Source organism: Lepisosteus platostomus, chromosome 11 (assembly GCF_059453375.1).
Source record: "Lepisosteus platostomus isolate fLepPlt1 chromosome 11, fLepPlt1.hap1, whole genome shotgun sequence".
Taxonomy (NCBI): domain Eukaryota; kingdom Metazoa; phylum Chordata; class Actinopteri; order Semionotiformes; family Lepisosteidae; genus Lepisosteus; species Lepisosteus platostomus.
Genome location: NC_142621.1, coordinates 3,781,113 through 3,793,857, shown reverse-complemented (window position 1 = coordinate 3,793,857; position 12,745 = coordinate 3,781,113). Strand labels below are relative to the sequence as shown.

At 40.3% G+C, this 12,745-nt stretch overlaps 1 protein-coding gene across 5 annotated transcripts; it reads right to left on the bottom strand.

Moving 5' to 3' along the window:
* Positions 1–101: 101 nt before the first annotated feature.
* On the bottom strand, positions 102–12,447 carry fubp1 (far upstream element (FUSE) binding protein 1). Of its 5 annotated transcripts, XR_015925170.1 has the most exons (23): positions 12,288–12,447; positions 11,357–11,453; positions 10,669–10,731; positions 9,857–9,895; positions 9,616–9,655; positions 9,311–9,357; positions 9,158–9,229; positions 8,873–8,930; positions 8,542–8,704; positions 8,348–8,446; positions 8,158–8,262; positions 7,872–7,974; positions 7,548–7,648; positions 7,305–7,440; positions 7,023–7,183; positions 6,734–6,882; positions 6,397–6,473; positions 5,435–5,560; positions 4,901–4,975; positions 4,468–4,530; positions 3,939–4,096; positions 1,572–3,639; positions 102–886 (listed from the first exon to the last, which is right to left on the bottom strand). XR_015925170.1 is itself a non-coding variant. In XM_088597961.1 (22 exons), the coding sequence occupies exons 1-22, from the start codon at positions 12,378–12,380 to the stop codon at positions 3,631–3,633; spliced, it is 2,034 nt and encodes a 677-aa protein (XP_088454087.1). In that variant the 5' UTR covers positions 12,381–12,447; the 3' UTR covers positions 102–3,630. The 5 variants fall into 5 exon arrangements, 4 of the variants coding, with proteins under 4 accessions (XP_088454087.1, XP_088454089.1, XP_088454088.1 ...); XM_088597961.1 differs by having other exon boundaries at positions 102–3,639; XM_088597963.1 differs by lacking the exon at positions 4,901–4,975 and having other exon boundaries at positions 102–3,639.
* Between the last annotated feature and the right edge of the window lie 298 nt (positions 12,448–12,745).

The following is a 12,745-nucleotide window of genomic DNA, read 5'->3' as shown; positions in this document are numbered from 1 at the left end:
TCAATGGGATCAGAAAACTGCTCAAATGTGTGTTTCTAAAAGTCTAATACACACTAATAACAATGCCCAAAATGAAAGACTCACTAAAAGAGACACATCTGTAGTCTTTCAACTAATACAAGTTTATTTTTTTAACATAGGAACAAAGTTGCACACTCAAAACTTGAACAGTTTCATCTATGAAAGTACATTGTGGAATATACACAGCACGTCACCATTGGTTACCTCTAACGCATGCTCCCCTTTTGGATATTTCTCAGTACAGCTCCTGTTTTGTCTTCTTTTCTACACCCCAGGCATTTTCTGCTGAGAACACTTTCCTCAAAAGGAAACAGCATCTCACATGCATATAAATAAAATATATGCAGCCAAACACTCGAATGGGCAAAGTGTAGAAACTTGCAAGTTCTTAAATACTGACAGAATTTATTCTATCCAATTCATTGCCAAAATCTTAAACTTTTCATTAGAACTTGGAGGGAAAAAAAAGTTTCAATTCTAACCATCTTTAACTGCCTAAAGCAAACTTTTCATGAGTCTCCAGATTTGTCAGAGTACCGCCAGTTAAAAGCATATGTTAATATCTACATTTATAAAAAAACTATAAGACATTAATTACCTAACATTATATGATAGAAAAATATTGCATTTTAGAACATTAAATCATAATTTCAAAAACACAAAAAAGCATGTACTTGAAGACAGACCCTAAACTAACAGAAAGAACATTAATTTCTCAGTTATAACAGTTCCTTAAGTTTACCTTATAACTGGAGCCCTTGAATGGTCTACGTTCACCAGTGGAATACACTCAAAGGATTCCTCCTTAGGGACAAACTATTCTCAGGGCCTGATTCTATGAACTATGCTCGCAGCATCTTCAACACTGTGTGTGAAAATGAAGGCAGCATTTTTAAGTTGTATGAACACTACAAAAATGGGGCATTACATGTTTCAAACCAATAATACACAAGTAAATTATACGGCATTACTATTTTCAAATACTAGCAACAAACTGCATGCAATGTTTTGCAGTGACACTAAGGATAGAAACAAAAGCAATACCTATTTTCTCAAAGCATTCTGAAAGGTTACACTAAACAAATCAGACTTACCAGAAACCTAAGTGTATACAAATTATCATAATAAAGCTTGTTCTAGAATATCTACATTAAATGATAAAACTGCACATAAGAATTAAAAAGGAACCAGCAAGTGATATACTATAAAGCTATGCTTGAAAGTCATTGCAGTCAAGGGAGAAGAAATGCACATTTTAACTATATTGCAACAAATACTTAAACTTCGGCTTCATGTTTTGAATATGATCAATTCAATGCCATGCAATTCATTGATGTTCATCACATTAATATGAAAAATACATGAAGGCTGTTGCTATTCTTCTGATTCTTTTTTCTCCAAGGTCACAGTTTGAACCAAATGATTTAACACATCCCTAACAGCTTCAACATTTTCGCAGAACAAAAATGACAAAAGTATGCATGTCACTACAAGGCAAGTCATTCAAGTCATTCATATTTCAAACACTGTTGTCCTTAGGTTATGCTTACCTGTTAAACTGCAGCAGAACCTAAGGTGAAAGGTCTGGGTCACACTGCAAAGATTAAATATTGCACTGTTTGCCATCAATAAAAAATTCAATCATTCAATTATGAATCAGTTCAACAGCCTCCAGTATAAACGTACTTAAAACAATGGCATTTCAAAACAACTCAGCGGAGTACTTCTTCTTCTATCATTTTATAGAGCCTTTCTAGAAGTGCTTACTTAATATTTTCTAATCCAATTCTGAAGCTGCTTATTCATTAAATGCATTAAATGCATCCTGTTAAATGATCTTATTAGAGTAAACAGTCCTATCATTATGCGCAAGAAGTGAGAATCTACAACCAAAAACTTTTCTAATTTCAATCTTTATCATCAGTTACATGGTATTATAAATCGCTTTCCTGTAAACAGAAATCCTGCCACATACTACACTGTGCACCCTATAATATTTTAAAAAGTAGTTACTAAAGCCTTCTATTGTAACATTTCATCGTATTGAAAGGGATGGATCAAACCGGCAAGCATTTCTAAAAAAAAGATGGTAGCCTACAAAACAGTCTACAGTACCAATTACGTATGCGGTAGCCTAACTGCTAGAACTAAGAGAATTCTGCACTTTTCGGTTAACATTGCAAAACACGACCTTCAAATGATTACATTTAAACTTGGAACTTAAGGAAAGGTGTCATGGTAACAGTTGCAATAAACGTGTTTCAATATTTGGATACTTACCTATGAATAGAAAGGATCCTATTTTTAAATAAAAGCAATACTTCACTGCTAGTCAAAACACTACATTTTCAGTCTCTCAAAGAAATACATTGAAAGCAAAAGGACTTCGGATCCATTATATTTGTGATTTTGTACTTACATTGAAAGTGCTCCTTGATGGAACAAATCAAGGATGGTGTACAGCGTAGGCCTCCTCAGCCCTACAAATCTAGACCTACGCTGGATGCACTTTAAAGGACAATGGCAAAGCAAATTGATTCTGCATTCACGTTTTTCCTTTAATCATAACAAAAAGCCAGCAAATATATACAAAGCAGACAGTGGCTTTAAGACACCAAGATGGGGGAAAAAAATCAGTACTTTTGCAAAGACAATTACTGTTAATATAAGAACACATTTACCTGTGCTGTAAAAAAGCAGCAATTTGACTATGATGTTCATCAAGTCACATTTAAGGGAACATTTCATAAAGAATACTTTTTGCTTTCTTACCACCTTTCTAATCTTTCCTGTGAGGGAAAAAGTTGTTCTCTTATTATAAACAGTTCAGACTACCTCAAGTCAGCACACAGGTAATGTTCATATACAGTACATTGAAAAAATACTACAGAACTAGGTTGTAATTTCAGGTGTATCATGTTGATATCCACTACCTCCATAACTACATGCACACTGGCCTGGTCCTAAATCACTGTATTGAAAGCCTATAGAATAGACAAGGCTAAAACAAAACAGGTACTTAAGTGAAAAACTGCAACATTCCTTTCATTTCTTAAGATGTTTTAAATACCAATAAAAATTTCGTAGACTTAAAACTTCAAATAAAAACTCAGAGCCATTAACTTTTTAGGGTGAGCGAAGAAAAACTCGAAACTTAAAATGTCATCAAATCTGTACAGTCTGTAACAGACATTCATATACACCTTAGGGCAGAACTACAACTTAACTTGCAAGGCTGAGAATTACCCATATTTCCACCCAACTTACCAACACAGGAGGTTTCATTTTGTTTTATTGCAAAACACAAAAAACAGGCATTTTTTAAAAAAACGAGATGATTTACATGGAAATTACTACAGTTTCATAAACATGAGCATTGACCACATAATTAATGATGAAATACAGGAGCTGGAATGTCCAAATCTATGAACCACATACTAAAAACAAACCGTTCATCTTATACAGGAAAATTGCCTTCGGTGTTTTTTACGTACTCTTTCGAACACTGTTTTAAACCAAAGAAATTAAGATCTTCATCAAGTCGTCTGCATCCATACATTTAACAAAGGTTTTTCGACAATGAAGCAAATACTCTATGTCCACTTCACATTACTGGCCCTGTGCAGAAGAAATACATAAAAAATACATATATGGTTAACAACAGGAACATCTGTTTAGCTTTAAAAAAATCTAAAAACCTGTATTTGGGGGGGAAAAATGTTAGCGAGGCGCTGGCTCGTGTGGTGCTCTGCTACACCTGGGGAGGAAATGTTAGGACAACACGTATTATACATGCCGATTTACAGTAAGGTCTTTTCTGGACGGGAACTATATTGACCCTTTAACAGCAAATAACGTCGGGTCTAAAAAACAAAACGAAACCGTGACGCTAAAGCCAAGTCTTAGCACGACAGTACCTGCTGTGCTTGCGGTGCAGGAGGATGTGGGGGCATGGCCTGGGGGCTGGCCTGCCCATAGTACGCCGCTTGCTGCCTGTAGTACTCAGCCCACGCTGCGCTGTAATCAGGCTGGCCGCCTGCCTGGGTAGCAGCAGCAGCAGCCGGAGCCGCCTGACCTTTTGGGTCGTTAAAAAGAAGAAAAAAAAAGATTTTTAGAAAACCAAAAGAAAAAAGATTTTTTAGAAAACCTCCCTACTTCCCTATACAAAGGTCCCAAAGTCAAACCCCATTTAACTGTGAACAAATTAGTTCTGGTGTTCTGCAAAAGATAAGTTTTTATATCGATATAAAATTCACTATAAAGCTTAATGGCATAAGCCATTTGCCAATACGTATTGCATGAAACCAAATTGGTTTTAACTTTACAAATCTGCAGCCGTGCAAGACACAGACACTGAATTAGGTAGCTGCTAATTTGCAGTGCTATGGAGACGCATGATTTTTATCTCAACTGCTTGTGATGTACTTCCAACTCCAGTTCAAGTACCTTGCTTTTTATAGTACTCTTCCCAAGCCTTTGTGTAGTCCTGTGGCTGTTGTCCCTGTTGACCTGAAATAGCAAAGTACATTAGGAATCCTGCACTTACAAAACAAAAACTGCATTACACTCTTTTAAACAATCCAAAGAGCTGTTCCCATCATTGCCCTATTCATTCAGATTCTAAACTAGACAACGGAATACCAAATTTCATCATTACAAATCTGAATATCTGGTTCCGTTCTCCTTCAGGCAGATGTGTGAAGATTTCAAGGTGTACATAAATGAACAAGCACAGTGCAGTGAAAGCCCCTGTGTAACTTCCGAGAGCATTTAAAAGTGATGCTCTAAACAGTAAAAGAAATAAGTGAGGAAATGAACTCATACTAACAAACTAACCCACTATATAGTCCGAATTTATGTTTTTCAAAATTATTTATACCCAATTTCTTGTAATATTCCTCCCAGGCCTTCGTGTAATCTGCCTGTCCACTCTGACCTGGATTCTGCTGGTCACCTGTTAAAAATGGTACAATTTAATTGATAACCATTCTTAAAAAGGCTGCAGTAAGAATTTTTCTGAATGATCTTCGATGTGTAAGCTGATTTCTACACTAAAATTTCAGCAGCTATGAATTTTTTTTGTCCGTTTCCAGACGGCATTAGCTAATGCACAAAAATGCACGTGCTGGCTGACTATTCAACAACAGAAGACAAAAGAAATCTGTTGATTCTTCGAAATCAAACTCACTTATTTGATTTATCTGTTTTGCATGTGCGCGCGGCAGGCTGAGGACGCTGACAGCTGTTTACCCCCCGACTGGAATTTGGATTGGAACTCAGCAGATTTCTATTGGCTCTGGTTTTGAGTCGCTCATAAAACCAAGTGACAAACTTCACACATCTCAATACAGAAACATGCTAAGCCTCCGCACTGAAGTCACGCAAAACCCACAAACCGCCAACAACGACTTACTTTGTCCATTTGTCTGCGCAGAGCCCGGAGCAGCGCTGGCAGCTGCAATCGGGGCTTGCGGCTGCTGCTGATACTGAGAATAATAAGCTGCCCATGCTGCTGCGTTCGCATCGGCTGCTGCCTTCCCTGCGAAGCATGCAGAGACATGGGTCACCCAAGAACCGAAAGCACACCTCCCAAAAGAGGGCTACCTGTAAAAAGGGGCGGAGTGGTGGCTCTGTGGCTCAGGATCTGTGCCTGTGTGGAAGGTTGCTGGTTTGTATCTCGCTGCCGGCAGAGGAATCCTACTCCGTTGGGCCCCTGAGCAAGGCCCTGAACCCCAACTGCTCCAGGGGCGCTGTATAAATGGCTGACCCTGCGCTCTGAGCCCCAGCTTCTCTCCCTGTCTGTGTCTCACGGAGAGCAAGTTGGGAGTATGCGAAAAGAAATTCCTAATACAAGAAACTGTATATGGCCAACGAAGTGAACTTATCTGTGACACTAAAAAAAAAAATCCCCTGCCCTTCACTAGTGAAATAAAGCAAATCTCCCCCTAATGCGAGTTTGTGCCAAAAAAAATAATGGGAAGAGGCTAAAATGTGGAAAAAAATCCCACTATCTCTATGCTCCGTTGCCTCCCAGGATTTACTATCATTCTCGCTCTGGAAACTCGAGAGTCATGTCTCCAACACTCCTGCACCACAATGCCCGTGTATGCTGGGACTCGAGAACTTCAGTGAAGACGTCTTTATCGACCGCCATGCTATTGTTTCGGTGAACAACCCTTATGTATGACATCAAAATGCAAGACACCTGAAATGTATAACTGTGTCGTAGTCAAGAACAAGTTACAACAATAGTGGGGGGGGAAGGATAAATTCTAAACTGCAGGTATGTACGTCATAAGCTTTCACCAAAAGTAAGCGTTTAATAAATTACTGTATGGAAATGTCAAACACTTATACAAGGAACAGGGCACCTACCGGGGTCCTGCTGTCCTTGCTGCCAGTGAGGAAAGCCATTCCCCCATCCTTGTGGTTGGTACGGTGCAGGGGGACCACTGTAATGGAAAAACCAGAATGTCAGGCCTCCAGTCAAAATCAACGCACCAGGGATACAACTGACTTCGTCGACACTGAAAACGCCATTAAGACGGAAAAACCCACGCTTGTGTTTCAGTAGTACGACGATATATTGTGCATCGTACACAACACTTAAAAAGCCAGGATGACTTTGAAAATTAGAAGTACCGTGTATGCACATGGGGCATATGCATTCTTACAGGGTTCGCGCCACGGGAGGAGATCAGTGTGAACTTACTGAGGACCAGGCGGGCCCTGGTTGTAGGGCCCGGGATTGTAAGGACCCATTGGAGCAGGTGGCCCAGGAGGCCCAGGGGGGCCATGAGGAGCCGGACCTCCATGAGGCCCTGGTGGGCCGTGCGGACCACCCAAGGGACTGACGGGACCCTAAAATGACAAAGGTTTCCAGATATTACCCACCAGACATCATCTCCAGCTGTCCTCTCTCTATTCTGTGATCATGCTGCACATCGATCAACTGCTTTAAGTTTAGAACAGTTGTTTCACTAATACAAGACCAGACTCACTCCAATCTTCTCTTCAACCAACTGCCTGGCATAGTCAATCTGTTGTGGTGATCCACGAATTGTGAACATCTTCAGGCTCGGGTCTGCATTGGGGGGAGGATTTCTCTGTAGCTCTATTCTGGCACCGGACTGCTGGCTTATGCTTTTTATCGTTTCACCACCTGAAATGAAAAATTTTTTTAAAGAAAATGTAAAAGGCGAAGCTTCACGCATTATCTATGAACATTCAAACGCCATGGATTAATTGTTTTTCTTGGGAGTTCAAACTGGTTCTGTGCTTACCTTTCCCAATAATGAGCCCAGTTTTCATGGTGGGGACCGTGAAACTGAACTCCTGAAGCCCTCCAGGCGGGCCCATGTTCCAGTTGCCCTGACCCCTTCCTCTTCCCCTTCCTCCTGGTCCAGGTGGACCACCGGCCTACAATAAAAATTGTCCAAAATGCATTCTGAGACTGAACCAAACTATGAACTGTTTCAGGTCTTCAGGATTCTGTTGCTCGGCTAAGATATTTAAAAAAAACTAACCTGAACACTGCGTAGGAGATCTGTGATTATTTCTGCAGCATGCTGAGATCTGTCAGGGGGTCCCATGATCTGAGCAATTCTTTCTGGAGTACTTCCATCATCTAAAGACGAGAAGACAAATAACACACTGTGTAAGTCTCATGGGTGTAAGTCACTCCATCAGTGAGAATATTAGCTCATTATTGATCTATTTTAGAGCATACTGAAATTTCACTGAATCATTCGTGCTGCAGCCAAGAAACAAGCAGTAACAGGTGAATTAAAAAACTGGAGCTTTTGAACTATTTTACAAAGGCTTCAAGTTCCTACTATCCTGGAACTTACCTGGTTTAAACTGAATCCTCACACCAGTATCATTCTGAATCTTCTTGATCATTTCACCATTTCTGCCTATAACAATTCCAACTGCAAACCTTGGCACGGGAACCTAGAAGAAAATAAGTTATGGGATTAACTTTGTGAAGAAAAAAAGTTACCCTGTTGCCTTTTTAAAAACCCTGCACACTTTCAAGACATTAAACTTGGGCATATCTAAGAAGTCTACAGTCCATTCTTTCACATTTCAAAAATATGCTTAGACACTGCTGACAGCTAAGCAGCTTTCACTTACATCTAAGCTGCAGTCACTTCCTCCCATTCGGGATCCATACTCATTCCGCTGTTCTCTGAACCCTCCTTGATCGCGGATGAGCTCCATCACCATTTCTTTGGCTTGCTGGAAGAACAAAAACAAAGACGCTGTAACAGAGCTTTACTTGCAATTTTACTCTCAAGCTCCAAGGACCAGAACATCTGCCTACCTGCACTTTAAAGGGATCGCCTGAAATCCTAAGTGGTTTGTCTGCCCCCGTGTTTTGCGGGCCTTCCTGAATCATTACCATTTTCACTCCAGCACGTTCCTGTTTTGTGGGGAAAGAAACAGTGGCTTGTACACACAACAAAACTGCAGGCTTGCATTTGCACATATCAGGAGACAAAACATTCTTCTCCTCACCTGCAGCTGTTTGATGGTTTCGCCACCTTTTCCAATCACCAGGCCAGCTTTGGAGGCAGGAACAAGAATTTCTTGAACTGCCATTCCCGGCCCATCAGAATGGTGGAAGACTGGTCCAGGCCTTCCTTTCTCTACAATTTCAGTGAGCAACCTCTTCGCAGTCCTGGAAAAAGACATCACAAAACACAACAGCCATTCAAGTCCACAATAAAAATTATGCATTGAACAACAAATTCCCACAATTGTAAATTGTACACATAATATAAATTAAAATAATATGGCATCTGTGTGAGGTTTATTATTTAGATGTGCGCGGACATTTTATACTTACTGGATTGAATCATGAGAACCTGTTAACATCACAGATCTGTCTGGCAGACCACCACTGTCTAAAATTTTAAAAAGAGAACATGTTAAAATTACTCTCAATTCATTTCTACACATTCAAAAGGTAACACATAAGAAACATCTAGCTTTGTTACATCAGTAACTACAATGCCTATAAAAACTTCTCACAAATGTGAAAAGAACCCATATATAATTGCATCTAACAAGGTTTAGGTTACAGCTAAACAATAGCTACCTTAACACAATGCAGACTAGATTCAAACCTTACCTGGGGCAATCTGTATTTTGCATCCAGATTCTTGCTGCAAGCGAGATATTTGTTCACCTCCTCGACCGATAACTAAAGACAAAAAAGAAGCTTTAGCAAATCCTGAAGCACTCTCTGCAAAATCAATACTAGCAAATGTAGAGTTAAACTTACTGAATCCAACCATTCCATCCGGAACCTTGAACTCCTCAGAAACAGACCTTAACAAAACAGAAATTTCCGATTTGGATTATGACTGGAACATAAGAGCAAATATGCAACACTAAGACTGTCACTAACTCTGGAAGGCAATCTAATTACTAGTTTAGAATTTGTTTAAAAAATTGATAAATTTACCAAAGTGCAGATTGCTACATAATGCTGAAACCTTTGTGCACCCACACAACCACACAGTTCTGAAAACATGCCATAAATCTTAATAGGACAATACATTTACTCCATATAAAAATAAAACTTACCTCTGAGGTGCATTCATCCCCCCCATTGGAGAAGTATAAGCTGAAAGAAAAAATGATTAATTAAATTTTTCCAAAAGTTTTAAATGCAACCGTATACTCAAATGTAATTTGTGACAAACTGTAAGTAACTTAAACATGAAAAACCTCAAGATTAGTTTATTATGTATAACACTGTCAAATCAAACAAAACAACAAAATAACTTTATATGGAATCTAAAGAATAATTAATTTTGTAACTTACGATCATTCTGTGAAGCAACCTTCTTTGTTTCCGGCTGATCTGTAAAATAGAATGCTGTATTATGTGATGTGATATTTTGATTAATGGTTTACCCCCAGTGTTAAGATCTGAGGCTGAAAGGGAAAGTAAGTTTTCAATGTTAGTTCTATGATATAGCTACAGGAACAATTTGAGACTTAAAAAAACACAAGGAGAATTTCCAACATTTAATACTGACAAATACACACAGAGTTAAGAGATGTACTAGATGTTAAGAAGATCACTACAGAAAACAGGAATGTTAACAGCACTTGGGAACAAGGAAGCGACCATTAAATTTCACAGAATATCATTGTCATTGGAAAAAAGTAAAATACAAATGCAAATCTGACTGCCTTTCCATTTTCCAAACAATTCAAAGACAACACCAAAACTTCTCAAATTCAGACACTTTTGCGTGATGTTCCGAGATTTGACTATGACATAAAACGTGTTCCCAACTGCAGAATATAATTATGCCCAAGTACTGAAACAGTTTCCAAAAAAGATGCAGCAAGTATTTTCCTGGAAAAAGGGCCTGAAACTTTTATGCGGGTTCTTGATTTTATGTAAATTCCTATTACCCATGCTTCTAAACACTCAACAGACCTAAGCATGGGGGCAATAAACATGAACGCCGTCAGCCCAATTAATGCTTGGAAAGTTATAACATGGCAAACTTGAACAGAAAGGCAACGCTGCAGATTCTATTGAAGAGCAGTCCGTCTCCAACTGGGCTGACACCTTCCACCTTCACATACTACAGACAGGTTTAATAAGCAAAAGGTTCCTGCCTTCAAAAGGAGGGGGCAATCCCTTCCAGTGTTTTCTACTGCTCAGACTTGTCCAAGAGTCATCTACACATGAAATAAAAGCATGAAATACATGAGCTGAACCATCATGACGTTTTGACTTTCACTTATGTTCCAGGGTAGCGCTGGGGAGCTTATTTATGCACAGGAAGTACACTGTAACCACACCAACAGCACTAACACAGTAATAATTTTAAACTTATTTCCAATTTTTGGCAATATTAAACGATTCATCTTCCTTATGTGCACTTGATTTTTGTTTTACTTTTTTTTTTGCAGAGTAGACAAGAACCTGTAACATTTGTTGTATCAGTGCGATCTTACGACAAGTCAGTCTACACAAAATTAGAATCATCCTGACACCTTGCTTACATAAAACAGTGCAGTGTAGCAGTCCTGATTACTGCAAGCTTATACACAAACACAAACTGACAAAATCTGAAAATACAGATTTGTTTGGATAATGGAATACAGCTTCTTAACGTGCATAACACTCAAAAGGAAATAAAAATTAGGCAAAAGGAACTACAAATACTGTGTATTCACCAATTTTAAACAGAATACAAGAAATCTTTACACACTAGCAATTCAAAGAGTGTAGAAAGGTGTAAACAAAATCAGGAAATGACCAGAAAATGGATGCAAAAGTTCTCTAAACAAATCTACTCACCCGCATCTTCCAACGGCCTTTTCTGGCCTGGATATCCAAATTCATTCGTAGCTGGTGGAGGTGCACCACCAGTGTCACCACCAATTTTCGCAGCGATCTGAAAAAAATGAGATTGGACCGCATGAACTGTTGTACTTTTCATTTAGCCGCCTCTGACACTACTTCTTCCAACACTACATTGCTGCGTTACTGGGAAGTTCATTTCCGCCTCGGATAAACGCCTTCACGTCTTGCTCTCTTGTAAAAAGGACATCTCAAGCGCGGAAGACACGCTACCCTCCAAACGCATTCAGGCGGGCTGACTCCCGGTCGAGCGAATCCACACTTACTACAAAACGGCTCTTTTGTCTAAATGCTCGGGTACAACTTGAAAAACGACTCTTCGTGACAAAAGTTCCCTCGACGTTGAGCCCCCCTTTTAAAAGTTGACCGCACCAAGCAGGGTTTTTAGTCCAAAACTATTCCCTGTGGTCGAGGTTTTAAGATATATTCATATATATTTCATTCGAGATCGAAGGCGCCTCGTCCTTTTAGCGATACAAATATCATCCCTTAGCCGACAGCGCCACAAGTAAACCGCTTTTCTGCTGCGTGCTTTCTTAACTCGGGCCTAGAAGGAGGAGGGGGACGTGGTCAACTCTCGAAACTGTGGGGGTTGGATTTCACGCCATTTGTACGAAAAGCCCCCCAAAAAACACTTCCCTGGTAAACTTTTACACACTAAGGAAAGCAACTCGCCGTTCGTCAGCGAAGCTGCCGCGGGCGAAACGGACCCTTCCTTTGTTAGGAGCGGTTTAAGAAACAAGGCCCAAGCCGGACCGCTTTGTTGAACGGCGGGCGCCTGCCTCTCTTAAAATGTTGTTGTTTTTCCGACTGATCTTAAAAACTCCCTGCCGGGGAAAGCAAAGAAACCCGCGCCCAGTCGACCTACCTGTCTAGCCCTTTGCAGGGCGTCCTTAAAGGCGTCGTTCATGCCCGCGCCGGAGCCGCTGGACGGAGGAGCCACGCTAGAGTAGTCGGCCATCGCGGAGCACAGCTATCTTCCCTCTCGCAGAAGTGGAGTGAAAATGGCCGCCGGTCTCCGGGAAACAAGGTAGTGCTGCGACACCGCGGCACGAGGGAGCTGGTTGGGCCAGGAGATATCGCGATAGCTGGGGGGAGGGAGGGAGAGAGGAAGCGCGCAAGGGGGCTCGTGAGGCACCAATTAATGCCGAAAGGTGACCTGGGAAGGCGGTGAGGTCTCGCCTGACAGTAGGAGGGGTCTGTTGTTGCCGGGGGGTTTGTTTTCCTTGGGGAAAAAAGGAGGCTCGTTTAAATTTTAAGAACAATGCCCTCATTCTAAAGATTTCAGTTCCCCCCTCCCCCCCACCTCGAATTATTGCAAAACCT

Excerpts from the sequence above, each read along its gene's own strand:
- fubp1 (XM_088597961.1), bottom strand. The coding sequence starts at position 12,380 with ATGGCCGACTACTCTAGCGTGGCTCCTCCGTCCAGCGGCTCCGGCGCG. Across the intron at positions 8,447-8,541 it reads AAACCATCAAACAGCTGCAG|GAACGTGCTGGAGTGAAAAT; the intron begins GTGAGGAGAAGA and ends CCCACAAAACAG. Across the intron at positions 6,474-6,733 it reads CAGGGCCCGCCTGGTCCTCA|TGGTCCCCCTGCACCGTACC; the intron begins GTAAGTTCACAC and ends TTTCCATTACAG.